The 26,482-nt window shown below is 33.3% G+C and overlaps 1 protein-coding gene across 2 annotated transcripts; it reads left to right on the top strand.

Annotated features, from left to right (window-relative positions):
• The first annotated feature begins 886 nt into the window (after window positions 1-886).
• On the top strand, window positions 887-21,627 carry LOC108035989 (plexin-A2). Of its 2 annotated transcripts, none has more exons than XR_006367451.2 (10): window positions 887-1,032; window positions 3,040-4,515; window positions 5,763-7,008; window positions 7,077-9,410; window positions 16,020-16,215; window positions 16,288-16,674; window positions 16,736-16,866; window positions 16,919-17,064; window positions 17,129-17,354; window positions 17,973-21,627. XR_006367451.2 is itself a non-coding variant. In XM_044091294.2 (10 exons), exons 2-9 carry the CDS (start codon window positions 3,286-3,288, stop codon window positions 17,294-17,296), a joined length of 5,838 nt encoding a protein of 1,945 aa, XP_043947229.1. In that variant the 5' UTR covers window positions 887-1,032; window positions 3,040-3,285; the 3' UTR covers window positions 17,297-17,337; window positions 17,973-21,627. The 2 variants fall into 2 exon arrangements, 1 of the variants encoding a protein (XP_043947229.1); XM_044091294.2 differs by having other exon boundaries at window positions 17,129-17,337.
• Window positions 21,628-26,482: the final 4,855 nt, after the last annotated feature.

Here is a 26,482-nt window from a genome sequence, read left to right as displayed (position 1 = left end):
TTGTGATTTTCGAATTAAATTTTTTCAGAATCATATGGCTGCCATACGAAAGATCGCAAAATTGGTGGTCAAATAATAAATTAAAATTATATATATATATTTATAATTAGTTTTACATTTCAAATTTAATTTATCAAAATCGGACGACTGTATAATCTAGCTATCATAGGAAATACCGGAAAATGGGTGGGAAAATATATAAAACAAATTATAGTTTCGGTGTTTTTTATATATTATTGTAGAATATATAATCTATAATATATATATATTCTATAATAAATATATTATTCTATATAATCGCCAGAAACACTGCCAAAGATAAAATTTCCTATTCTTAGGGCTAAAGCCTCTCATCGAAATTCACTCGCTAAATGTGGTATTTTTTATGGTATTTCCATAGCTGGGAGTACCGCACTGTAAGGCATTAGCCACTCACTCCTACGGTTAGCTCTCGGATTTTGTCATTGTTAATTAGGCTTAAAGTTTTACAGGAAGTGCATCTACTCGACTGCACACATTGATCAGCGTGCCATTGGTGAATGGTACTTATCGACAGACAACATGAAATGTGATCACTAATGGAATTATTACGATAGTTTTGTTGAACACATCATAATCAGTAGTATAATTACTATGAAAAAACTATGAAGTAAGTAATTATATATCATGTGGTTCTGCTTGTGCGTTCGACTACATATTTCGACTGACCCTAAAAAATGTATTATTTGTTCGCTTAAATTTAATACAATAAGAGTCCGCTTAAATTTAATAGTGATTTTAAGCGGCTGTGTGCAGAGGTATAAGTGTAGCCGTGATATAAATCCAACCAATCGATATTGATCGATACGGGTTGTGTTAGTTACATGGTTCATCTCTAGTTGTTGCTAGTCGCGCATAGTAATATCGATAACGTTTTTGTACAATTATGTGTAATATAATGAGTAGTGAAATACAAATTAAAAAGATACCATGTTAAAAGTTTTGGGATGTAATGAATTGATACTTATCAAATGTGTCTCCACCAAGAAATCTGTAAGCCGTGTTTACTAATTTCTATAAAAGAAGTGCTCTCCACCCAATGATTCAGATATACATACAAAATCAAAAACGACCCCGCTACGCTACCAAAATTGTAGTCTGCTTCTTTGTTGAGTGTACACATTGTAGGAAGTATTATAATCACAGAGTTTACTTTCTTGTGGCGTTAGTATGATTGTAAGAATTAATATGCGTAATTTTATAGTGACATACATACATTTGTGAACCCTTCCCTATAAATCTTTATATATATATCAATATGTACGATATTCAAAGTGCATCGAAGTACATCATTATTTGCAAACAAATGTCAGTACTGGATCATTTTGTAAAAATATTTCATGTTTCGTATAAAAGTACTTGGCTTACATTTTGTTGTAGGGGCGTGGTTTATCCAAAGGGAACAAATATTTTCTCTGATTTCTAAGAAATAGGTAGATATATGTACATATATATGTGAGTGCACCATTATCTTAAACAACGCGAAAACAATTGGATCACAATCGTACTGAAGCATTTTTCACATCAAAGCTTGCAAACAAATTCGAATAGTTTTAGGTCTTGATTGGGTAATCAAAAATAAAGAACAATTATACTTGCTTGAATGTAACTATAAACTTTGAAACATTCCAAGACTTTAAATAACTCAAAGTATTTTATAAAAAACGTAAATGGGCGCTGGCCCAAGACGGTTTTATGCTTATGCGAATATGTATATAGTGGAAAGAATTAGATGATTTTAACCTTTTAATACTGCGTTCTGTTAATAAAAACGGATAATACAGCTTTTCTGAGTTGGATGGTAAAACAGATTTTACGGACATTCACAGAATAATAATTTTTTTTCATAGTTTCAAAGTTTCTGGTGTTTAAAATGTATATGTTCTTGATTAGAAGCAACAGGCTTTATAAAGGATTCCAAAAGTCCGTTCTATTATATCACAGTGGTTGGCAGTACACGTAGTGACGAATCGCACCGGTAGTGTTGGCGTGGAAACTACTATATTTGGCCATAAATTGAAAAACTGCTACGATAGTCCGGTCGAAAAAGGTTTATACAGCGATCGAATTATACCTCAACTATGCTAGAATTTTTATAACCTTGCAACGCAGTGAAGGACTCGTTTCCGACCCCATAAAGTATATATATTTTCGATCACCATTAGTAGACGAGGCGATCTAGCCATTTTCGTCTGTCCGTCCGTTTCTACGCAAAACTTGTCTCGCAGTTTTAAAGCTATTAATCTGAACTTTTCCCAAAAGTCTTTTTTTTTCGCAGGTATTATGTAAGTCAAGACCAGCCGGATCGGACAAGTATATGTTATAGCTCCCATTGGAATAATCTTTAATATAATATCTTTCCCGTTTTTTAACATATGTATAACCTACGCTATATCCTACGCCTGCCTATAGCTGCCATAGAAACAATCGAAAAATTGGCTAAAAAAAATGTGAAATAAATTAAATTTAATCAAAATCGACGGATTTAGTAGCATTTAGCTTTAAAGGTTTCATACCAATTTTGCAACTGATTCAGTAATATTCTATTCTATATATATTACAAAATTTGACTAAAATAAAATTTTTCTAATCTTCAGACTTTATTTAGTATCATTAGGCTTAAAGGGTTTCATAAAAATTTTTAGTCATTCAGTCGTCACGCCTTTCAGGTTGCAGTTATATAAAGTTGCAAAGTATTTTTTCAAGTCCACTTGTTTTTTACGGTATTGAAACTCGATTAAATTGTTACCTACCGATCTACTATTGAAAATACTGAATCCAGTAACAATCACCATTTTTGTATAAACAATTTGAACACTTTTTTGTATATGGTAAATTTGGTTTTAACCCCATTTAAAGTTTTGTTTGTTACGTACCCTAAATAAGTTTTGCAAAGTAAGAATGAAATAATATTAATTTGAACATAAAAAACAATTGTCTTTTATGTGCAACCAATATTTTTAATTCTAATTCCTTTTTAAATTTTATACGATTTTGCAGATTCAATGATGTTGCTATTCATAACAATAAATAAATTCCTTGCTTTTCTGTAATAATAGTCACTGCTACAAATGGAAAACAATTGTGGATAAGTGGATATACAAAAGACCAGGAATACCAGCAATTTAAACAATATAATAAATAATAAATCACTGGAAACATAAAAGGGAAATATACTGTCAACTGCATCTGGACTTTTAACTTAATACGTGAATTGGACGCCCTTTTGAAGGAGCGATTTTGGAGATGAATTTTATTCTTAGTGTGCTGCTAATAGCAACTCTAGGAGATAAATATGACCACAGGCTGAACTTAATAGCAGGTTCTCAGACACTGGCAGCAAATATTTGGTCTGACAAGACGGCTATTCAAAATGAACCCATAAATATGACTGATGTTAATGCGACGGTAAAGGATGCAAATAACCATAGTACCACCATTACAAATGTAGCTACGTTTGACACGAAATTAAATCACTTGTTAGTGGACACCATTACTGGACGAGTCTTTGTTGGTGGTGTTAATAGGTTGTATCAGCTATCGCCTGATTTGGAGCTGTCCGAAACGGTAAAAACGGGACCCCAAAACGATTCGGTAGAGTGTAGTATACTCGACTGCCCGTTGAATGCTGTTCGCAGTCCGACGGACAACTATAATAAAGTTTTGCTCATAGATCGTGCGACTTCTCGACTTATTTCATGCGGATCACTATTTCAGGGAACATGCACAGTTCGTAATCTTCAGAATGTTAGCATAATTGAGCATGAAGTGCCCGATGCGGTTGTTGCAAATGATGCTAATTCGTCAACCGTGGCTTTTATAGCACCGGGCCCTCCACAGCATCCAGTGACAAATGTGATGTATGTCGGAGTTACTTATACTAACAATTCGCCATACCGAAGTGAAATCCCAGCCGTGGCTTCGCGCTCTCTTGAAAAAACGAAAATGTTTCAGATTGCTTCTTCGGCGGTTACGACTGGAACGAGAACTTTTATTAATTCTTACGCACGTGAAACATATTTTGTGAACTACGTTTTCGGATTCAGCTCTGAGCGATTCTCATATTTTCTTACCACGCAGTTAAAGCACAGTCACCATTCCTCTCCCAAAGAGTATATAACGAAGCTTGTGCGAATATGCCAGGAAGATTCAAACTATTATTCATACACGGAAATTCCAGTCGAATGTATAAGTGATGCCCAGGGCGGCACTAAATTCAACTTGGTTCAGGCCGGTTTCTTGGGAAAACCTAGCTCGGATTTGGCTCAAAGTCTGGGTATATCCATTCAGGATGACGTGTTATTCGCTGCTTTTTCAAAAGGCGACGGAAACACACCAACTAACAACTCTGCACTATGCATTTACTCATTGAAATCCATTCGTCGTAAATTTATGCAAAACATAAAATCCTGTTTTAACGGTAATGGGATGAGGGGACTTGACTTTATATCACCCAGCATGCCATGTGTTTTAACGGTAAGTAAAAACTACATATGTATCTCAATATGATGAAATAGAGCTGCAAAATGATCGATAGTGTAACTTTTGATTGTCTGAATACAACAAACAAAAACGAAAACTAATTTCGGCTAGTCGAAGTTTATACATGCTATAATATATAAATAAAGCTTTACAATTTTTAGAAAATTAAAGAGACAGAAGCCATAATTACTCTCCTCTTATTTGTCCATTGATTATCCGATGGAGTCCCTTTGCCAGCTTACTCTAAATTCTTGATCAGGATCACAACCTGAGTTGATCTAGCCATGTCCGTCTGTCCGAAACTATAAAAGGGCTTTCTGCGCAGAGCACGTTTATTTCAGTAGGGTGCCAAGCCCACTCTAACGCCCACAGCAAAAAAAAAAATATGCCATGCCCACTCTAACACCAACAAACCGCCCAAAACTGTGGTATCCACAGTCGTCATGCTATACAATTTTGTATTCCCTTGCAGAGGGTATAATAATTTCAGTCAGAAGTTTGCAACGCAGTGAAGAAAACGTTTCCGACCCCATAAAGTATATATACTCTTGATCAGCGTCACTAGACGAGTCGATCTAGCCATGTCCGTCTGCCCGTCTGTCTGTCCGTTTCTATGCAAACTAGTCTCTGAGTTTTGAAGCTTTCGGATTGAAACATTCCCAAAAGTCTTCTTTCTATTGCAGGTAGTATATATGTAAGTCAAAACCAGCCGGAACGGGGTAAAAATTAAAAAAAAAAAAAAAATATCTTCGGTGTTTTTTAAGCATTTAACCTTCTTAGCTTGGAAATAACATTTTTTAATTAGTTCTGAATTTGGAATTAAATTTTATCAAAATCGGAAGACGATATCATATAGCTGTCATAGGAACGATCGGGAACCAATTATTTACTAAAGTTGATTATTTCTTATAACTGCAAGTGTATACAAACTTCGGCTTGCCGAACTTAACTTCTTGTTTTTTGCTAAAATGTATTTGTGTTATTAAAACCTTTTGATTGACCTGTTTGCTACGCCCAATCCAACGCCCCCAAACGGCTAAATCGCTAAAAACTGTCTGTCGCCCATATAACATCATATAACATGTACCGAAAAGTATGATAATTTTGTTTGTAAAATGAAAAATCTTTTAAATTTTTCCAAATCCATTTTATCCCGATATCCTCAAAGAAATTCTAGTGCACCATACCACGAAAATCCAAAACAAATTCACCTTATATTAATAATATTAATATTTTTTCAGAAACTACAAACAATTGGAGAGGATTTTTGTGGACTCGATGTAAATTCTCCGTTGGGAGGAGAGAATCCTATTACTTCAGTGCCGGTTGCTATGTTTAACACGAAGTTAACTTCAGTTGCTGCAACGAGCACTAGTGGATATACCGTTGTATTCGTGGGCACAGCAGATGGATACCTCAAGAAAGTTGTAGTCGAATCTTCATCTGTTGCGAATGAGTACGCCAGTTTTCCTGTGGACTTGGGCTCTGAAATTAATCAGGATATGCAGTTTGACAACCAAAACCTTTACATGTATGTCATGTCCGAAACTAAAGTATCAAAAGTTAAAGTGTTTGATTGCTCTGATTACAAGACATGTGGAGAATGCCTAGGTGCTAGAGACCCATATTGCGGTTGGTGCTCATTGGAGAATAAATGTAGCCCACGATCCAATTGCCAGGACGACGCCAACGATCCTTTATATTGGGTCAGCTATAAAACTGGGAAATGTACTACAATAACAAGTGTTGTGCCTCACCAGCTACAGCGTACTACTGCTCGGACTTTAGAGCTTATCATAGATCACTTGCCGCAACTAAAGGAGAATTTAATATGTGCATTTACCACAGAGGATAAAGCACTCTTCACAAATGCCACGAAAAAGAGAAATGGCGTGAACTGTACAACACCGCGAACGGACATGCTTCCCCAAATTGAACAAGGGAAACATCATTTTACAGCCAAACTATCTGTGCGTACCAGAAATGGACCTGACTTAGTGTCAACGGATTTTACTTTCTTTGATTGCAGTACACACTCATCGTGTACCCGTTGTGTGTCCTCGGAGTTTCCGTGCGATTGGTGTGTTGAGGCACACCGGTGCACACACGACACGGCTGAAAATTGTCGCAACGATATTTTGGTTACAGGCGTTAGCCGGATAGGCCCAAGCTATAGATCAGGTCCTGGATTTTGTCCAACGATCAACGCTACAGGTGATGGAAGTGAAGTACTGGTGTCTGGTGGAACAAGCAAATCTATAAAAGTTAAAGTTCATATAATAGGACAATTTATAGTTCAAACGCGTTTCGTTTGCCAATTTAATATCGAAGGACGTGTAACGAGTTTAAATGCTCAATTGTTGGGTGATACCATTTACTGCGATAGCATGGAGTTTCAGTACACCTCAAGATCGCCCAATTTGACAGCCACATTCGCTGTTATATGGGGTGGTTCCAAACCTCTTGACAACCCTCATAATATACATGGTAAGTTTATAATAAAGTATGATCCTTATAAACATCCTTCTATTCTTTTCAAATATTATGTGTTGCAGTTGTTATTTATCGATGTCGAGAAATGGCCGATAGCTGTGGAATTTGTTTAGCCCTAGCCGAAAAGTACAATTGCGGATGGTGTTCTTCTACTAATACATGCGAAGTTGAAGAGCAATGTAATAAGAACAAAGAGGGGAAAACTGATTGGTTAAATCGAAGTGAAATTTGCCCAAACCCTGAAATTCACACTTTCGAACCGAAAACGGGTCCCTGGGAAGGAGGAACTAACATAACAATTCGTGGTATCAATTTGGGCAAAAATTATAACGATATTTATTCAGGCGTTCGAATAGCTGGGATAAATTGTATGCCGTTTCCGCAATTTTACATTGACACAAAGCAAATCGTATGTACTGTAGATAGTCCTGGAGAACAAATGTACAGAAACGGCAAAATAGTGGTACAAATAGGGGATTATCGAGGTGAATCTAAGGAAGACTACGAATTTGTTGACCCGAAAATTTTGGATTTTAATCCTAAGTTTGGTCCAACTTCTGGTGGAACTGAAATACATATAACTGGAAAGCACTTAAATGCAGGCTCTCGTATACAAGCATCAATAAATGATCATTTGCCCTGCAAAATTCTAAGCACAGATTCTTCACAAGCTATATGTCGCACTTCACCTTCTCCTGGTATCATTGAAGGAAGGCTAAAAATGTCGTTCGATAATGGTCCCCGAGAGTTTAATGACTATAACTTCAAATATGTTCTGGATCCTACAGTTGAACACGTTAGTTCAGGGCCAAGTGGACAAATAAAGATACCGAAAGGAATACCAGCTGGGGGCATTCGAATTTCCGTGATTGGTACCCAATTCACCAGTATTCAAAATCCCAACATTTACGTAGTATACAATGGAGAGATATATGCAAGCCAATGCCGAGTGCAATCGGATACTGAAATGGAATGCTCATCTCCAGCTATCGACGTGGACAGCAAAATTATTGAAGCAGAAAGGCCAATGCTTCTAGAATATGGGTTCCTTATGGATAATGTTTTGCGGGTACAAAATTTATCGAAGATTCATAATAACCATTTTGAACTTTATCCTAATCCCGAATATTTTATATTTGAAGAAAGGGTTAAGTACTTCAAGAGTGAATATTTGACAATAAATGGCCGAAACCTAGATCGCGCCTGCAAAGAGACTGATGTGGAAGTAAAAATAGGAAATGGATTTTGCAATATTACGTCTCTTTCAAGACAACAACTTACATGTAGACCTCCTCCTGAAGCAACGGCAACTAAAAGCATCAATGGACCAGAAGTAATTGTTCGTATTGGAACTTCGCTGGAGTACCGTATTGGTATCCTTAGCTACGAATCATCAAACATAATTTTGGATTGGGGAGAAAACGTAATATTTGCAGTAATAGCGACAATTGTTATCTTATTGCTGATTTTTGTTGCTTTGCTCGTGGCATATAAAAAGAAAAGTTCAGAGTCTAACCGGGTGCTTCGAAACATGCAGGAACAAATGGATATATTAGAGTTACGTGTCGCAGCTGAATGTAAGGAGGCGTTTGCAGAACTCCAAACAGAGATGACTGACCTCACAGGGGATCTTACCTCTGGAGGCATTCCGTTTTTGGATTATCGATCGTATGCAATGAAGATTCTTTTTCCGAATCATGAAGACCACATTGTACTGCAATGGGAGCGACCTGAGCTTCTTCGAAAGGAAAAAGGGTTGCGTATTTTTGGCCAACTTATTATGAACAAAACTTTTCTGCTACTTTTTATTCGAACCTTAGAGTCGAATCGATACTTTTCTATGCGTGAACGAGTAAATGTGGCCTCATTAATTATGGTCACACTACAATCGAAATTGGAATACTGCACAGATATATTAAAAACTTTATTGGGAGACTTGATTGAAAAATGTATAGAGGGAAAGAGTCACCCGAAACTCTTATTAAGGCGAACTGAAAGTGTGGCAGAAAAAATGTTAAGTGCTTGGTTTACCTTTCTTCTGTACAAGTTTTTGAAGGAGTGTGCTGGAGAGCCGTTATATATGCTTTTTCGCGCTGTAAAGGGGCAGGTAGATAAGGGTCCTGTTGATGCGTGCACACATGAGGCGAGATACTCTCTTAGTGAAGAAAAACTAATACGCCAGTCCATTGATTTTCGACCAATGAATGTTTATGCAAGCATTATACAACAGCCAATATTTTGCAATAACTTAGATATGTTGCCTCCCCATACCGAAAATGTATCCGTAAAGGTTTTGGATTGTGACACAATTGGACAAGTAAAAGAGAAATGCTTGGAAACAATTTATAAAAACATTCCATCAAGCCAAAGACCGCGAAAAGATGACTTAGACTTAGGTAAGTAAAATTAAACTGAAAACATTTTTATAAAAGCTGTTCGTCGAAGTCCGGTATTAATTTTATTGGAGGCATTCATAAACTGATATCAGTATTGTATGACAATTTCACATACAAATTTCCTCCTGAGGAGAATTTTTGTATTAAAAGGAAACTTTTTATTCTTCAAAAACCACTGCATTTAATTGATTCACGCAAACAATGCATGCATTTAAGTTGGTCCTCAAAACATAGTATTAACCACATCAATGATAAGCCTTTTTAAAGAAACTAATCGTTTCGGTTTCAAACAAGAGTTGACTTTCCGTAGGCCCAAACGTTCTTTTATATTTCTTTTCACAATTCACATGTGTTGATTACGAATATACAGTTAATTTATTTTGGCACAATTACAATGTACATATATTATTTAATTTTATGAATTTGTTAACGTTTGTATGTACAATGTACATAAGTACACTCGTACATATGTATAATGAACTTTTTTTTTGTACTATTGCTCATATTCAAGTATGTTAACTACACTTAACTTACCTTTAAAAATATTTATCTAAAATTAATGGCAACCAATTTTTTTAAAACTCAAGACACGGGCTTCACTTTTGTTTGGCCTATGCTTGCATTTATAACAGTACTTATTTCGCATACAAATTTCCTCCTGAAGATAATTTTTTTTATTAAAAGGAAACTTTTTGTTCTTCAAAAAACACTGCATTTAATTTATTTACGCAAACAATGCAGAAAGATAAAATAATATTTCTTATGGAAGGAATTCAAAGTGCACCACACCACAAAAAAAAACTTCCATGACGCATTTAGGTCACATTTGCAATCTTGCATGTATACGAAGTTTGCCAAAGTTTGTATACCCTAGCAGTTATAAGAAATAATAAACTTTAGTAACACGTGAAATTTTTAAGGATTGTTGCTGACTTCAGTGATACTTAAAAAAAAAACAAGGAAGAACGCTATTGTCGAGTGCCTCGACTATCAGATACCCGTTACCCAGCTTAAGGGAGCAAAAGGATAATGAAGATATATAAGCAGAGAAGCGATATTTTAGGGCGTAGCCTACCGGCTATTTCAGGTGATGTTATGTGGGTGGCAGACAAATTTAAGCGTTTTGGCCATTTGTGGGCGTTAGAGTGGGCGTGGCACCTTTTTTTGTGTCTCGATAGGTACTGATAAGAAATACATTTCAGTTTAAATTTTGTTTCTATAACAAAAAATGTAGGCGCTACAGATTTTCGCGGATTGTGGGCTTTAGAGTGGGCGTGGCACACCGCTGCGCAGGAAGACCAGGAATCTGCATGGGAAGTTTAACTGTCCTAGCTCTTATAGTTTTCGAAATCTTAGCGTTCATACGGACAGAAAGACAGACGGACATGGCTAGATACATTATGGGGTCGAAAACGCTTCCTTATACCTGTTACATACTTTTCGACGAATCTAGTAAACCCTTTTACTCTACGAGTAACGGGTATAAAAATTATATCTTTGATGTTTATTTAGTTTTTTAATTAGTTCTGAATTTGGAACTTAATTTTATCAAAATCGGTCGATTATATCATATAGCTGCCATATAAACGATCAGAAAATTGTTGGGAAAATAATATGAAACAAATTATAGCTTTGGAGCTTTTTGATATGTTATCTTATAATATTGGAAATATAATATTTTATATTTTTCAATTTAATAAAAATCGAACTATTCTAAAATATAGATGTCAAAAAAAGGTCTGAAATTTTTTTTTTATATCACTTAAGTCAGCAACAATCCTTAAAAATTTTACATGGTGTTTCTAAAGTTGCTTATTTCTTATAACTGCAAGAGTATACAAACTTTGGCTTGCCGAAGTTAACTTCCTTTCTAGAAACGTCGATAATTCATGATCGCTCCAACAAATTTAGAGGTTGGGTACTTTAGGAATTGGATCAGTTTACGACTATTTTGGGCTTAACTGAAAAACATGCAATCGTTTGGACTGAAAAATTTTTGATAATAGAAGCAAAATCTTATTTAAGTTTTTACAAAATGTTAAAAGACGTGGTAGCTAGACAAGTTATTGTTGCTTAAGTAAACTCAAGAATCTGTACGCCAAGTCCCAACTTTCTAGCTGTTATAGTTCCCGAATTTTCAGCGTTCATTCAGACGATCAGACAGACAGATCATATACGCTCTATGGGGTCGGCAAGGTTTCCTTCTACATGTTACACACCGCCCACGAATCGATGTGGACGTCAGTACAGGTAGTGACGAAACGCTGACGATGCTACGAGCATTGCATACCAAGAGTTCGTGAGTATCAATTAGTTTAGGAGAAACAGGGGTGAAAGTGCGAAAGTGAAAATTTAGAAATTTGGAACTTGTGGGTTTGTATGTGTCCCGTTTTGATTTTAGGGTCTTGGGGACCCTGAGCATGTATGAAATAGCTCGAGATAGAAAACGTTGTTGCTAGACTTTGAAAAGCCCGCTAGTTTAGCGGGAAATGCAAAAAAGCCTGATTTATAAGGCTTACAGTTTTTTAAAATAAACTGATGCTGCAGAGACTTGCTATATGCTATATATGAATATAATTTAATTGGATTCGTATTGTAAAATTCTCTGAATGTAAAAGATTTAGATTTATGACAAAAAGTTTTTTTTAAAACCACTTGTTGACTAAAAAAAAATTTTAAATTTTATGGCCCTAGAGATTACTTAACATAAGATATTATATAACACTTTTTGTCATAAAAATTACCGTTTGGAAGATATTTAAAGTTAAAAAGAGCAAAACTTTTCTCTTATGCCGAAACCGAAGCAAAAGTAATTTGATAAGAAAAAATTGTTATTATATATTTTTTAGTCAAAAGGAAAGCATTTTTAAGTTTTTCATCGATTAAAACTAAATTATTTAAAGCCCAGCAAATTGTATGTAATGCTATTAACAAACCTCATACGAGGTGTGATCAAAAAGTAAGGTGACTTTTCAAATTTCGCGGGCAACATATTTTCGATTATCGATTTTTTTGTTTTGTTATGTTGGTTCCCTAACATTTGTACCAAGTTTCAATTGAATCCCCTTTTTTGTTTAGTTGTGAGAGGCGTAAAGGTAACAAGTTGTTTTGCGTGCTCAGCGATTTTTTGCTATAGAAAAATATGGATCAAATGATTTGCATAAAAATTTGTGTAAAAAATAAAATTAAGTGCTCCGAAACACTTGAAATGTTGACAGTGGCATTTGGTGAAACTGTTCTGAGTAAAAAAAATGTTTACAAGTGGTACAAACTCTTCCAAGATGGCCGGGAAGATGCCAATGACGAGCATCGCTCTGGACGCCCAAGCACATCAATAACTGATGAAAACGTTCAAGCAGTGAAGAAAATTGTTTTGGAAAATCGTCAAATCACTATCAGAGAAGTTGCTGAAGATGTCGGTATATCGCTTGGCTCGTGCCATGAAATTTTTTCAAACGTTTTGGGCATGAGTCGTGTGTCAGCGAAGTTTTTTCCAAAATTGCTGAATTTTGACCAAAAGAACCGTCGCATGAGCATCGCTCAAGAGCTGTTGGATGACGTCAACGACGACCCAGATTTACTCAAAAGGGTCACAATTGGTGACGAATCATGGGTATATGGTTATGATATCTAAACCAAAGCCCAATCATCACAATGGAAGAGCCAAGACCGAAAAAAGCACGCCAATTTCGATCAAATGTCAATGTTTTGATCACTGTATTCTTCGATTACCATGGCGTGGTGCATCAGGAGTTCTTACCATATGGTCGTACGGTTTTTGCATCACGATAATGCCCCTGCTCACTCATCTTTGCTTGTGAGAGATTTTTTGGCCAAAAACAACACCACAATAATGCGTCAGCCACCATATTCACCGGATTTGGCCCCATGTGACTTTTTCTTGTTCCCAAAACTAAAGAGACCTATGAAAGGACGGAGATTTGCAACGATTGAAGAGATAAAGACTGCATCTTTGAAGAGCTCAAGGCAATACCGAAAAGTGCTATGGGAAGTGCTTTGAGGATTGGAAAAACCGTTGGCATAACTGTATTGTATCTGAGAGGGATTACTTTGAGGGGGACAACATTAATATTGATAAATAAATTAATAGTTTTTCTTGAAAATACAAAGTCACCTTACTTTTTGACCAAACCTTGTATATGATTATTAAAGTAAAAACGAATGGAAATCCTATTTTATAATTGATTTAAAACATGAAAGGAAATTATTTTCAGGAAGCCTAAGTTTCCAGGTCGTTCCCGTGGAAGCATTGTAGGTAGAAATCTTTTCGATTCTTAAAAAACTAAAAAGAAACTTCAGACACAGTAAGATTCCGTCTCATTTCAATTTACTACCGTATATGTTTGCCGAAAACAAAACATAACCGTATTTTATTATTTTGTCATTTACTATCCGATTGTCTGTGGCAGCTGCACGATAAAGTTTTAAATTTTTTTAAAATTTGTATTAAAAATGTTGAAATAATACTATAATGATATTCCCAAGAAAGAAAGTATATATTTAATGGTCCTTACACCAATATTATAATTTTTTAAACAATTTTAAAAAAGTTTTTTATCAAATCCATGTGAGCTATGCGACTAGTTTGTGAACAAACGGACAGGCGGACTTGGCTAGATCGACTCGCCTAGTGGTGCGGATCAAGAATGTATATATACTTTATAGGTTCGGAAACGTCTCCTTCACTATTCTGCAAACTTCTGACTGAAAGTATTATGCAAGGGTATAACAAAAACTTCTGATATGAAACAAAAACACCTTTTAACGAGGTAAGGAGTCGTGGCGATCACGCGATATCAACATACAAAAGTGCTGATATTGACTTTTGGGACGAATAATGCTTGTTAATACGACTTAATAAATGCACTTTCTAAAATAATACCATTCGAAACGCAAGGAGACGTTTCCGACCCCATACAGTATACGAGTATATATTCTTGATCAGCATCACTAGACGAGTCGATCTAGCCATGTCCGTCTGTCCGTCCGTTTCTATGCAAACTAGTTTCTTAGTTTTAAAGCTATCAGACTGCAACTTTCCCAAAAGTCTTCTTTCTATTGCAGGTAGTATGTAGTCGGAACCAGTCGGATCGGACCACTATATCTTATAGCTCCCATAGGAACTATCGATGAAAACATATAAAAAAAATTATATCTTCGGTGTTTTTTTTCCTACAACCTTCTAAGCTTGGTTGATTTTTTCTTATTACTGCAAGGGTAAACAAACTACGGCTTGCCGAATTTACATTCCATTCTTGCTTCATTTTAGGTTACTACTGTTATCGGAAAAGGAAATATAACGGTATTTGTATTATGTTGACATTAATTATTCGATAGTTTCTATGGCATCCATATTATTCCCAAAAGTATAAGTAAAGTATAACTGTATTCTTATTGGAGCTATATTATATAGTTGTCCGATCTGGATCTTTTCAATTTATTATCCCACATTTAAATGTACAATTTTAAACTGAATTAAGGCATCTACGGATCCTTAATTTGCAAATTTTTTTGCTGAAATCTTCCAAGCTACTTATAGTTGTGATAGGGTAATTCGTATTTTTTCTCCTGTTTACTCTTCACTTTTAAGTGATTTAGAAACTGTAACGCTAACCTTCTATCCTGGGCCAGATGGACTCCCGGGGTGTGTGCTTAGGTTTTGTACCCGAAACATATGTAAATCCATTCTTAAAAGTTTTCATTTGTCTAGATCATCATGTTTTTTCTACTATCTGGAATGATTATTTTATTCCACTTCAAAAAAAAGGTGCGAAGGTGGATGTCCACAACTATAGAGGAATCTGTAATTTGTCTGCAATTCCTAAAACATGAAAACACATTATTACCTCTTACTTGCAACAATTGTGCTAATCTCTGTCATTAACAAAACCATGTTGACGGTTTTGTTAAGTAAAGATCGATCACAAAGTGACATATTTTGTAATAGTAATAATAATAATAACAAAAAATTGAAGGTCGTTTGATTTTTACTCTGGTTATAAATGATCTTCCCTCTAACTCACTCTCATTTACTAAAATATGTTGATGATGTTTACCTTTATCATATAAAATTATTTTCTTTTACTCTGGTATATAGAATATTTTAACTTTTCAGAATTACGAATTTAGTTTTACACAAAAAAGGTATAGAAATTTAACATGGTGTAACTAACATTTGTTACAATAACTGCAAGGTTATAAAAACTTCGGCTTGCCAAACTGAGAGGCTTCTTTGCGTAGAAACGGGCACAAGGAGATACGGACGCGGCTATGTCACATCGACTTGAAACGATGTCAAATAGATTACTATAGATGGAGATAAAAATGTTTTAACAGACGGTATTTTTTTACTTCAGTGTTTTAATACAAACTGTTTTTGAACTGCACAACATTTTTTTAGCCCATTTTCAGGGCGTGGTAATTATTTACGAAATAGTATACGTAAGCAAAAGAAAAATTACATTTTTTTTTTGCGAAATCCGTACGTTTTGTAAAAGTACGGATGACATATGTAGTATACACTCTATTTCACTTCTCTCAGATTTACAAATTATTAAAAAAATTTTATGTCTACCACTTTTGTTTTAGAGTGGCGAACAGGTGCTACAGGTCGAGTCATTCTGTACGATGAGGATGTAACATCTAAAACCGAAAGCGAATGGAAAAAACTTAACACATTGCAGCACTATAACGTTCCAGACGGCGCTGGGCTGAGCCTAGTACCAAAGCAAAGTTCAATTTATAACTTTAGTATTTTGTCGGATAAAAATGAAAAATCGCACAAGTAAGATATTATTTTAAGAAAGCAATATACATTTTTTAACATCAAATTTAAATATTTTATTATCAATCTTAGGTATGAAACTCTTAATATATCGAAATACACCTCCTCCTCTCCGACATTTAGCCGCGCCGGGAGCCCTCTAAATAATGATATGCATGATAATGGTCTAAGATACTGGCATCTAGTGAAACACCATGATAGTGACATGCAGAAAGAAGGCGAGCGGGTTAACAAATTGGTATCAGAGATTTACTTAACCAGACTGTTGGCAACTAAGGGTACACTTCAGAAATTCGTAGATGATCTTTTTGAAACGATATTTAGCACCGCTCATCGAGGATCGGCACTGCCCCTAGCTATAAAGTACATGTTTGACTTTCTCGACGATCAAGCTCAGTTACATGGTATAACTGACCCAGAAGTTGTGCATACCTGGAAAAGTAACAGCTTACCATTGCGGTAAGTATTTATTTATTATTCCTTAGACGATTAATCATAATTCATTTTGTTTAATTCTTAGCTTTTGGGTAAACTTGATTAAAAATCCTAATTTTGTCTTTGACATACACAAGTCAAATATAGTGGATTCCTGCTTGTCAGTTGTGGCACAAACATTTATGGACTCTTGTTCAACTTCTGATCACCGGTTGGGTAAGTAGAACAGTGCTAAATAAAAACAGTTTTACATTTTAATCTTTCGCAGGTAAGGACTCACCAAGCTCGAAACTTCTATACGCGAAAGACATACCAGAGTATCGCAAATGGGTTGATCGTTATTATCGAGACATTCGCGATATGTCCCCAATATCAGATCAGGATATGAATGCTATGCTTGCAGAAGAATCAAGGGTTAGTTTCCAAAAGCTTCATAAATCTGTTCTGGAATAAATATTTTTTACTTCTCTTGTTTCAGCTGCACACAACAGAATTTAATACAAACTGTGCACTACATGAGCTGTACACATATGCTGTGAAGTACAATGAACAGCTAACTGTTACACTTGAAGAGGATGAATTTTCGCAAAAGCAGAGATTGGCTTTTAAATTAGAGCAAGTTCATAACATAATGTCGGCAGAATAAGAATTTTCTCATCCTACCACGCTGACATAAGAAACACAAAAGTGAGCTCATTTATAAGGTGATGGTTCTACAAATTTGTATCTACTAAACAGTATTGTTTTAATATATGGAACGTTCCATATCAATCAGGGCACTCCTTGGGATCAAACCCCATTGTTTCCAAGATTTATCTTTTTCGGCAGTATTATCATTATTTTTCGCCATGTATCCAAATAAGATAATATATGGAACGTTCCATATCAAACCACATTGTTTCCAAGGTTAAACTTCATACTAATTTTGGCAGTATTATAATTTTTTAGGCAAGTATCCAAATATAGAAAATATCTAGAGTTTAGAGTTCAGATTAAGATTTATTTGAGTGAACAAGACTTAGTACCCACTCTTACGCGTCAGTCTAATATACATTTTCAGCTAAAATTTATTTTAGTAGTGATTATAGGATTTTAGGTCATTTCAATAAATACTTTAATCTTCAAAATACCCTAATTTTCATTAATGGCACGTTCAACCTTCCATATTTTGCTGAGATTAAAGAAAAATTTGAGTTGAGATAAAATATTTATATATAAAGTCTATCATAATCACCGATTTTTTCAAAACAAGCGTGGTACTAGATTATACACTACCAATATCAGTTTACATATAAATTTATAATAAATTTTTTTTCTTTCAGATGCAATTTATAAAAATCATTTGTAAATGTCGTATTTGCTCATTTAATGCTTAAATAGTGTGGTATTGTATGTATGTATGTATTTGAAATAAGTAATACTCTGTAAGATTTAATATTCAAGATAAATTAATCCAACTGAAATATCGACTGACTTTAATTTTAACTTAAAATAAAGTAATTGATTAATATTTATATAGTTTCTTACCTATGTTAAAGATTGCAGATTAAGAATATTCATGTATTGCTTTTTTTGAACCGCAGTTCATGATCCTAAGTCACATTCCTAATGATACGATATATACATAGATATAAAATTTTGTGATTTTAATCATCACGGAAAACACATCTAAAATCAAAGAAATTAAAAAATTAGTGTGTGTAAACAAAAGAGATTGACGGTTATTTTTTATATAAGTTGAAAAGGTTTTTTTAATATACACACAAACGACAATGTTATTTTTGTGAAAACTTAGTTACTTGGTCCTCGGGTTTGTAAAGATATTCAAAGTTCTAATTTTAAAGAAATGATAGACAGCCATACTATAACGTGGTTTGATTGAATCGTTTTCTTATAACCGTTTAAAAATACATAAAAGTTGGCCAAATGTTAAATAAAGTGTGTTCAAATTGTGTTGCCCCTAATATCAAGGTTTTAATGTACGTTTAAAAGAGCACCCATAGAAAGGATAAATAAATAATTCGTATTTGCAATATTAAAATGAGTCGAATACAATGAAAGCACTATATCTTCTCGAATTATTTATTGTTTCTATTCTTCTGCCTAAAAGGAATGATGGTTCATTTTACATATTGTTAAAGACACAAATATTTTAACTAATAATTCATTTTTTCGTTTTTTTTTCGTTCGAGTCATAAGCGGATATGTGAGTCTTAAAAAAATGAAATGGAGACTCGGAGAGACCAGAGAGGAATAAAAAAAGTAGAGTGCCATTACGGTGATTTTTAAAGTTTAGTACCCTATGACAGGGTACAAACAAAGTGTTAAGACCTTTCACCTATACAAATAAGTGAACCAAGCGAACTGTAATTGTGGCTCTCATTATCATTTATCATATGTATAAATAATTTATTGGAATATATTCAATATACATGCTACCATAAACAAAAAGTTGCTGAAATCAGTACGTTTCATTTCTCTTAAAAATGTATATGCCACAAAAAAGTGCTCGGTATTATCATGTTAATTCAGCTCATGAGAATATATTTTGTAGAGTTAAAGCAGATATTTTTCCGTCTTATAGCGTCATTGAGTTGTACACCATCATCATACAAATTATTAATAGTCTTCGTTTTCCTATTTTTAAGTAAATGTCATCTAGCCATTACTTACTTTTACAAAAACAAATGGAAAACAACTGTTTCTGTAACGGTTTGTCAATTCCTTACCTTGGTAATATATTTGAACACTCTTAGTTTTTTGTCCATCATGTCGCAACATGAAATTTAAATTTCATTTTGCAGAAAACATTACGGTTCATGGGACCACGTAACTAAAAATGTCACCAATAGTTTTATATAACGGTTAACTATCCCTATAAAATAAAACAAATCGTTTAATTTAAAAATTTGCAATTAACTTTCACTTTATTAAATATACCTTTTTTTTATATTTGTTGTATTCAAAAATAGTTTTCTTGGGCATTATTTTTTATTATATATACATTTAAAGGTTTGATTATTTATAAAAAGTTTTTTTAATTGATGTAAACTTTTTTTAAATATTTTGTATACCACTATAAACACAAAAATTAAATATCTTTTTAACAATTGTTAATTTTCCCAAATTAAAAAATTGGTCAAAAAAAATAATTTTTTTTATTCAACATTTTATCCGGTCAATTTTTTGGTATAATAAAAAGTTACATATGATCATAAGGGAATACAATTGTAGTATGTAAATGTTTTAGACTATAAATTTCATGTGTCTGTGTATGTATGTATAAATAAAAATTAAAATTAATGTTCGAATAATAACATATTTTGATAGTGTATGTATGGATTGTATATATTTATTGCATTGCGCAGATGTCATACTATCTTTAACATCAACATGTGTCAAGGCTGGCAGACGCAAACTAAAACGTTTATTAAATGTTCTAAAATGCACACAAAAATTCCCACCAAATAAAACCAAATAAAGTAAAATCGTCGAAAAATATCTTCGGAAAGCCGATAATTACATACCATACCCTTGCAAACATAAATGGCAGAGTTCACCATTTAAATTCTCTTTTTATCACAAATTTAAATAATAGTTCCTATTACAAAGAATTTAGTACATTTTTGTTTAATAATCATCAAAAAGTACATATGGGGTCAGGGACTGTAGGTATAATTTGCTTAAAATACAATCTTTTCTGAACAATCGGTAATTATTGTAACAGTTTAACAGAAAATTTATGTTTTTTTTTTTAAATATTTAAAGAGTGCAGGTGTCAAATTTAGTCCCATCTTTTTTGGAAAAAAAATATTACGCATAATGCTGTGAGATTATTTTAAAAATTTATATTACAAAAATACAAATCTATCGAACTGTCCTATGGCTTTGCTTTTAAGAGCTTTGTTTACTATTTTAAAGCATAGCAAATACAATTTGCTTAGAGTTTTGCGTATGCTCATAGATTTGTATGTGTAGACAAATCCTTCACTAACAAGCTAACCCTTACGAATTTTTTTTAAATTTGCGTAGATGAAATATATTACCTAAAACAAATACAAGGACTGATGAGTTTGAATTCAGATTATAAAACTAAAAATGTAACCTAACCTTAAAAAACCAAACGGAATTTAAATTGCTATGTACGATTTTGCACCAGTCTTCAATTTTTGTATCAGTCGGATTGCTGATAATTGCAAGGGTACAGCCATGACTCAGCTTTCCAAAGTTTTTTTTTCGTTTTATTTTTTAAAACGATGGTTATTCTGGCGTATATATTGTTTAATTTTTTTTTTTAATCCAGCGCAATAAAATCTAATTGAAGAAATCTATAAACAGTTTTTAAGTAAATACACATATATGTACTGGTTGTGCAAAAAAATACTATTATTACATATGCTTATAAAATATTTTTTATGTTTCTTTAGGATTAAAGGCTACGTAATCCACTTAACATATCGCACAAAACGTTCTAGTATAAAAACATACATACCGTTAAAACGAATTTCACGATAATAAGAAAATATTAAACATCGCCTCTGATTACAATTTATTATTTTATATTGCAAAATGCTCGAAGTTCTGTATGAAGAACTTAAATGTGCTTGCTTCAAAGTAAATTATGATAATGAAAATAATCGTATAATGTATAAATGTACTGAAATAAATCATGGTCTAATAGGCAATTTAAAATGTATCTATACAATAAGCGGAGTGGAACAATAAGTTAAATTGAATAATTTTATTACAAACTCGCATACTAATTTTCTGACAATTCTTGTTTGTTCCGTAATGGCTATATATATTTTGCAAGGGTATATATATATAAGAAGGCCGGACTAACTTTAAAAACGAAACGTCTTTCTACTTGTATTCTCTAAGTAACGTTTATATGAAAATTATGGTATTTTAATCTATGTGTGTGTATACGTACGTGTAATATATTTGAACAAATATACAATTGTAAACTGTGTAAAATTGTCCTTTTTTTTTACAAAAAAAAAAAAATTGTGAGAACAGGTCTTTCCGCAAACAACCCATATTTGTGACATTTTTAAGTGCACTTTTTATTGTTTATCAGCTCTTAACAAAAATTATAAGTGAAAAAACTCTACTCCCGAGTCATCGGACAGACAGGAAACGTCTCCTTCACTGCGTTGCAAACTTCTGACTGAAATTATTCTACCCCCTGCTAGGGTATAAAAATCGGACTACTTTATTTATATAACTGAAGTTATCAACAATCCTTAAAAATATATAACTTCGGCTTGTCGAAGTTAACTTCCTTTCTTGTTAATAAAATATTTTTTGTTCATACATGTGGGAGCTATAGAATGTAGTTGTCTGAAAACTTAAAACTTTAAAACTGAAAGAATGATTAGCACACAAACAGACAGACGGGAGCGGCTAGATCATTTCGTATAGTGCTACTGGTCAAGAAATGTCTCCCTCACAATGTCGCAAACTTCTGACTGAAATCATTATACGCTCTTTTCTTGTTCTTCGCTACAAGACAAGTTTTACCCGAGAAACGGGGGAAAATTTATATTAGATTTGGCACGCCTTCAAAGATACGGGGGAATGGCGTTTTCCGTGCTCCAATCGACATGATCCTTTTTTAGAGCGATTGTCAAAGTTTGCGGCATGCAACAACAAAAAACGGTCAAGGATGCCTTGTGACGATCTTACACATTAAAACCTACATGCAAACAGACGATTAGGAAGTTAAAATCATTTAAGCACGGATATATCACACTAGCTTTTAAAGTTTCCGATTTTACAGCGTTCACAAAGGACGACGGACATGGCTATATCGACTTGCTTAGTGACCCCGATCACTCAGATCACCTTGCTGTGCGTTGTGCCTTCCTGAAATGTCCTTGTTCCCCTGAACAATTTTCCGAAGCACTCGGCTTGTCGTTGATTTGGGTCGCATCTCAGACTCAAGGAAGCCAATGGCTGCGGTTTCCAGGCTTACCCTAGATGACACAACCTGTCAACTTCACGTTTGGATCGGCAGGATTCGCGTTCCATGCCTGTCAATTTTCTACTTAACAGATTTTTTCCCAATTCGGTAACTTGTGTTGTCCTGAACGTCTAGACTAGACGGCTGTGTCTGCCTGACTTTGATTTGGCTCGAAGTTTGTTCCCGATTATACAGGCCTCCCGTACTGGTAATCCTTACAAGGCCGCCTACTCGTCTCCTCTTCATGAACCACAGGTACGTTAAGTAAACTAATTGTTTTAAAATTTTTTTATTTTATTTGCTTATGGATTTTTCTTACCTGATTTAATAAACCTTAACTCTGAAATATTTATCGCCTTTTCTACACAATAATGAGAGACCGTGGATTTGGTCAAATGACACTTAAAAGGATGAAATAACATCTTTCATACAATGTGGTATACTTTTGACACATATTTAGGATAAAATTGATTCCAAAAACTTGATTCTAGGTGAAGTACAAGATTCACCCATAATTATCAAAATAACACTTGGTGTAGCTTTGTTATTATACCCATTTCTCGTAGAGTGAAAGGTATTTATATTCTTGATCAGAGTCACCAGCCGCAGTGAGACGGACATAGCTAGCTAGTCATTTCTTAAGCATTTATATGCAAATATTTGTGCAATCATGTATAGAGTCGCTTTGATTTTATATCCATTTCCCCCGCACTCCCCTAAGCTGAGTAAAGGGTACTTGATAGTCGATGGCATGGCCTATAACGTTTCCTTTTTTCATTAAAGATTCAATAAATAAAAAATTAAGACATACATATAAGTTCGATTTTAATAAATCTTTCTTAAGAACATCATATACATCCGTATATTCTGAAATGTTACAATAATTATTTCTAAATATAAATTTGAACCATATATAGTATTAAATACGACTTTTGTTGTATAAACCTGAAGGCTTTTTCGGGGAGGTGTGTATTTGGATGAGATGTTGGTGTATTTCCTTCATTCGATGCAATGCTCTTCGTTTGTTGTTACATTCGTTCGTCAATTATCCGCAATTACAAAATTTTTTTATCCATGTATATGTTTATAAATTTGTTACTTTACGTGTTTTTAAAAACATAAAATATAATTGAAGAATATTGAAAAACAGAAATCATCATAAACTCAAAATATAGATATTGTGTAATTACGTTTTATATTGCAATAGTAATTTAGCCATATATTACTTTATCTTAATGCTACCCGGAAAAATTGGAAACGCTGCTTAATAACTAATATGTTGTTGTTACTTATTTACAATGCCTATAAATAATTGTATACCCAGTTTAAGTTATTTTTATACATTTTTAGGATTATAATGTCGGTCGAAAGGCATCGAAAAACATGTCTTCCCTTCAAAGTATACATACATATTTTTGAACTACACTAGCTGTCAGGTTTGCGCATTTTGAAAAATATACATGATATTTTAATCCTATTAACAGGGACTAGTGTTCATAACTTCGTTGTTGTTTGGCGCTTTGTAGTTTTGATAAAGGTTTAAGAAATATATCTGAGATCTGGCCTTATAAACTAGCGAATTTTGGTCATAACTGCAGGGTATAAATAAAGGCGGTAAAAAATTTCATTCGCAATCAAGCTATTTTTGAAATAGGTACATACATATTTAAGACTGTCCGTATCCGCGTCGGATAATCCACAAGGGATTATTAAATAATATTCTTTTCGTAAAAAAATGCGATATAAAAAAATTATGCTACGAGAGCCTGAGTATTAAGCAAGGAAAATAACTTTTAATTTCTATCTCAAAAAATTTTATTATGTAAGTTAAAGACCAAAACAGTGTTCAAGAAAAATTTGGGAAATACCACTTGGGTACTTTGTGATAAATCTATCATAATTTTTGTTTTAAAATTATATTTATTTTGTAAAATGTCATTCAACATATTATATCATTTAAAATATCACAAGAACATATATGCTAAGGACTTTTCAATGCCTTTTAATATAATATTTATATTTTATATATACACGATGCCGAATTACAAAAATGTATTAATATTATAATTATTATATATAAATATTATTATGAAAAATGATAAATGATAAATGATGTGTTATTTGACATATTGCAAATCGGACTGCTGTATCATATAGCTAACAGAATGAGAAATAAATGTCAAAAAAAAATACAAAAGGATTTTTCATTTTCGGTAAACATATGCCAGTAAATTAAAATGGAACAATATCTTAATATTTCTGAAATTATTTCAAAAACCGGAAAGATTGGTATATATAATGCTTAAGGGTATAGAAATACTTCTTTTCTTGATTACTTACACCTTTTATTTTATATACCTGCTATAGGAACGATCGGATAAATAACGGGAAAATCGTAGGAAAACAATTATAGCTTTCTTCTTCTACTCCAATATATATGTAGCATATTTCAATTATTATTTCATAGTTAGGAAACAAGTTTGTTTCTATATTATATTGCTGCAATAGGAAGGACCACAAAATGAATGTCAAATGTATTTTTGTTATTTCTACTGCTATTTAACGGGTATAACTCGTAGATTAAAAGGTTATTATAGCACAATTCGCGAAAGACTGTAGTGCCTTCATCTTTAATGCTAGAAACAACATTTTTACTGACATGCATTGTTCTTGTCAATCCCTATCGTTTCCCACCACACTGTAACGCCCACAAACCATCCAACATTGTGCTGGTCACAGTTTTCATGCGATTGATTTGTCACGCCCACAAACTGTTTAAACGCTTTAATATGTATGCCGGCAAAAGTTAAAAAAAAATATTTTTAAATAAAATTGGTTTTTATGTGTCTTTTGCATAAAATCCTCTGAAACCTCTACATTTAAAATAATTTATTTTTAACACACAAAATTTTTAATTTAAATCAATCGGATAACTACAGAAAACAGAGGTGACTTTTTGAAAACTAAGTTTTATGTACAAACTTAAAACAAATTCTAACTTAAAAAAATAAATTTTTTGCGCCAAATCCTGGTAGACGCGATTGCTTGTTTTCAAAGTAGTAGCCGTAAGAAATTTTCAAGCAAATCAAAAATGTTATTTTTCTTTTTTGCAAGAGAAATAATGACAATTATAAGAAAAAGTGTAATATCACTGAAGCCAGCAACAATTCTTAAGAATTAACATGGAGTTACTAACATTGATTATTGCATGGAAAGATAGACAAACTTTGGCTTGCCGAAGCTAACTTCATTTCTTGTTTTTTAATTTATACTTTACATTTGCAACGTGAATAGCCCTTCTAGTTTATTTAAACTATGTCATGCACATTACAGAACCTGTATGTTCAGAAGTTATACATATACCGGTAGTTCGATAAAGTTGTTATAAAAGAGTTAAAGTATATTCCCAATCGCCCCATTAGAAGGAAAATTAATATGAATTTTTTTTTATTTCAAAGTTTAACAAAATTTCAAAAACACTTTTGTTTTGATTTATTAAACATTGTTACATACTTTTTAAAGAAATAAAAATAAAAATGTTTCTTAAAATTTTTTTTTAAATAGTTGATTCGATATATAAGTAGATTTTAAAAAAAACCCCGATTTATTAAGAACAAAAATGAACTGAATAAATTAAACAAATTATTGATGAACCAATTCGGGGTCTAAATTTTATAATTTAACCATTCCGATTTTTTTTTTACTTCTTATTATAATCAATTCATAATCACATAACTATACATATAAACATACTTTATAAAAAGGCATTGAAAAGTATTATTTAAAAGATCTGCGAAGCTTTAACCGCTAGAAAACTGGTTTTGAACATGTAGATTCCACGGCTGCGCAGCAAAAGTTAATTTAAGC

This window comes from Drosophila biarmipes, chromosome 4 (genome assembly GCF_025231255.1).
Source record: "Drosophila biarmipes strain raj3 chromosome 4, RU_DBia_V1.1, whole genome shotgun sequence".
NCBI classification, from domain to species: Eukaryota; Metazoa; Arthropoda; class Insecta; order Diptera; family Drosophilidae; genus Drosophila; species Drosophila biarmipes.
Note: the sequence above shows the minus strand (reverse complement) of the source record. Positions and strands in the feature narration are given on the sequence as shown.

Coding starts and splice junctions, on each gene's coding strand:
- LOC108035989 (XM_044091294.2), top strand. CDS start 3,286: ATGAATTTTATTCTTAGTGTGCTGCTAATAGCAACTCTAGGAGATAAA. Junction 7,009..7,076: donor CAACCCTCATAATATACATG/GTAAGTTTATAA, acceptor TATGTGTTGCAG/TTGTTATTTATCGATGTCGA. Junction 9,411..16,019: donor AAAAGATGACTTAGACTTAG/GTAAGTAAAATT, acceptor CTTTTGTTTTAG/AGTGGCGAACAGGTGCTACA.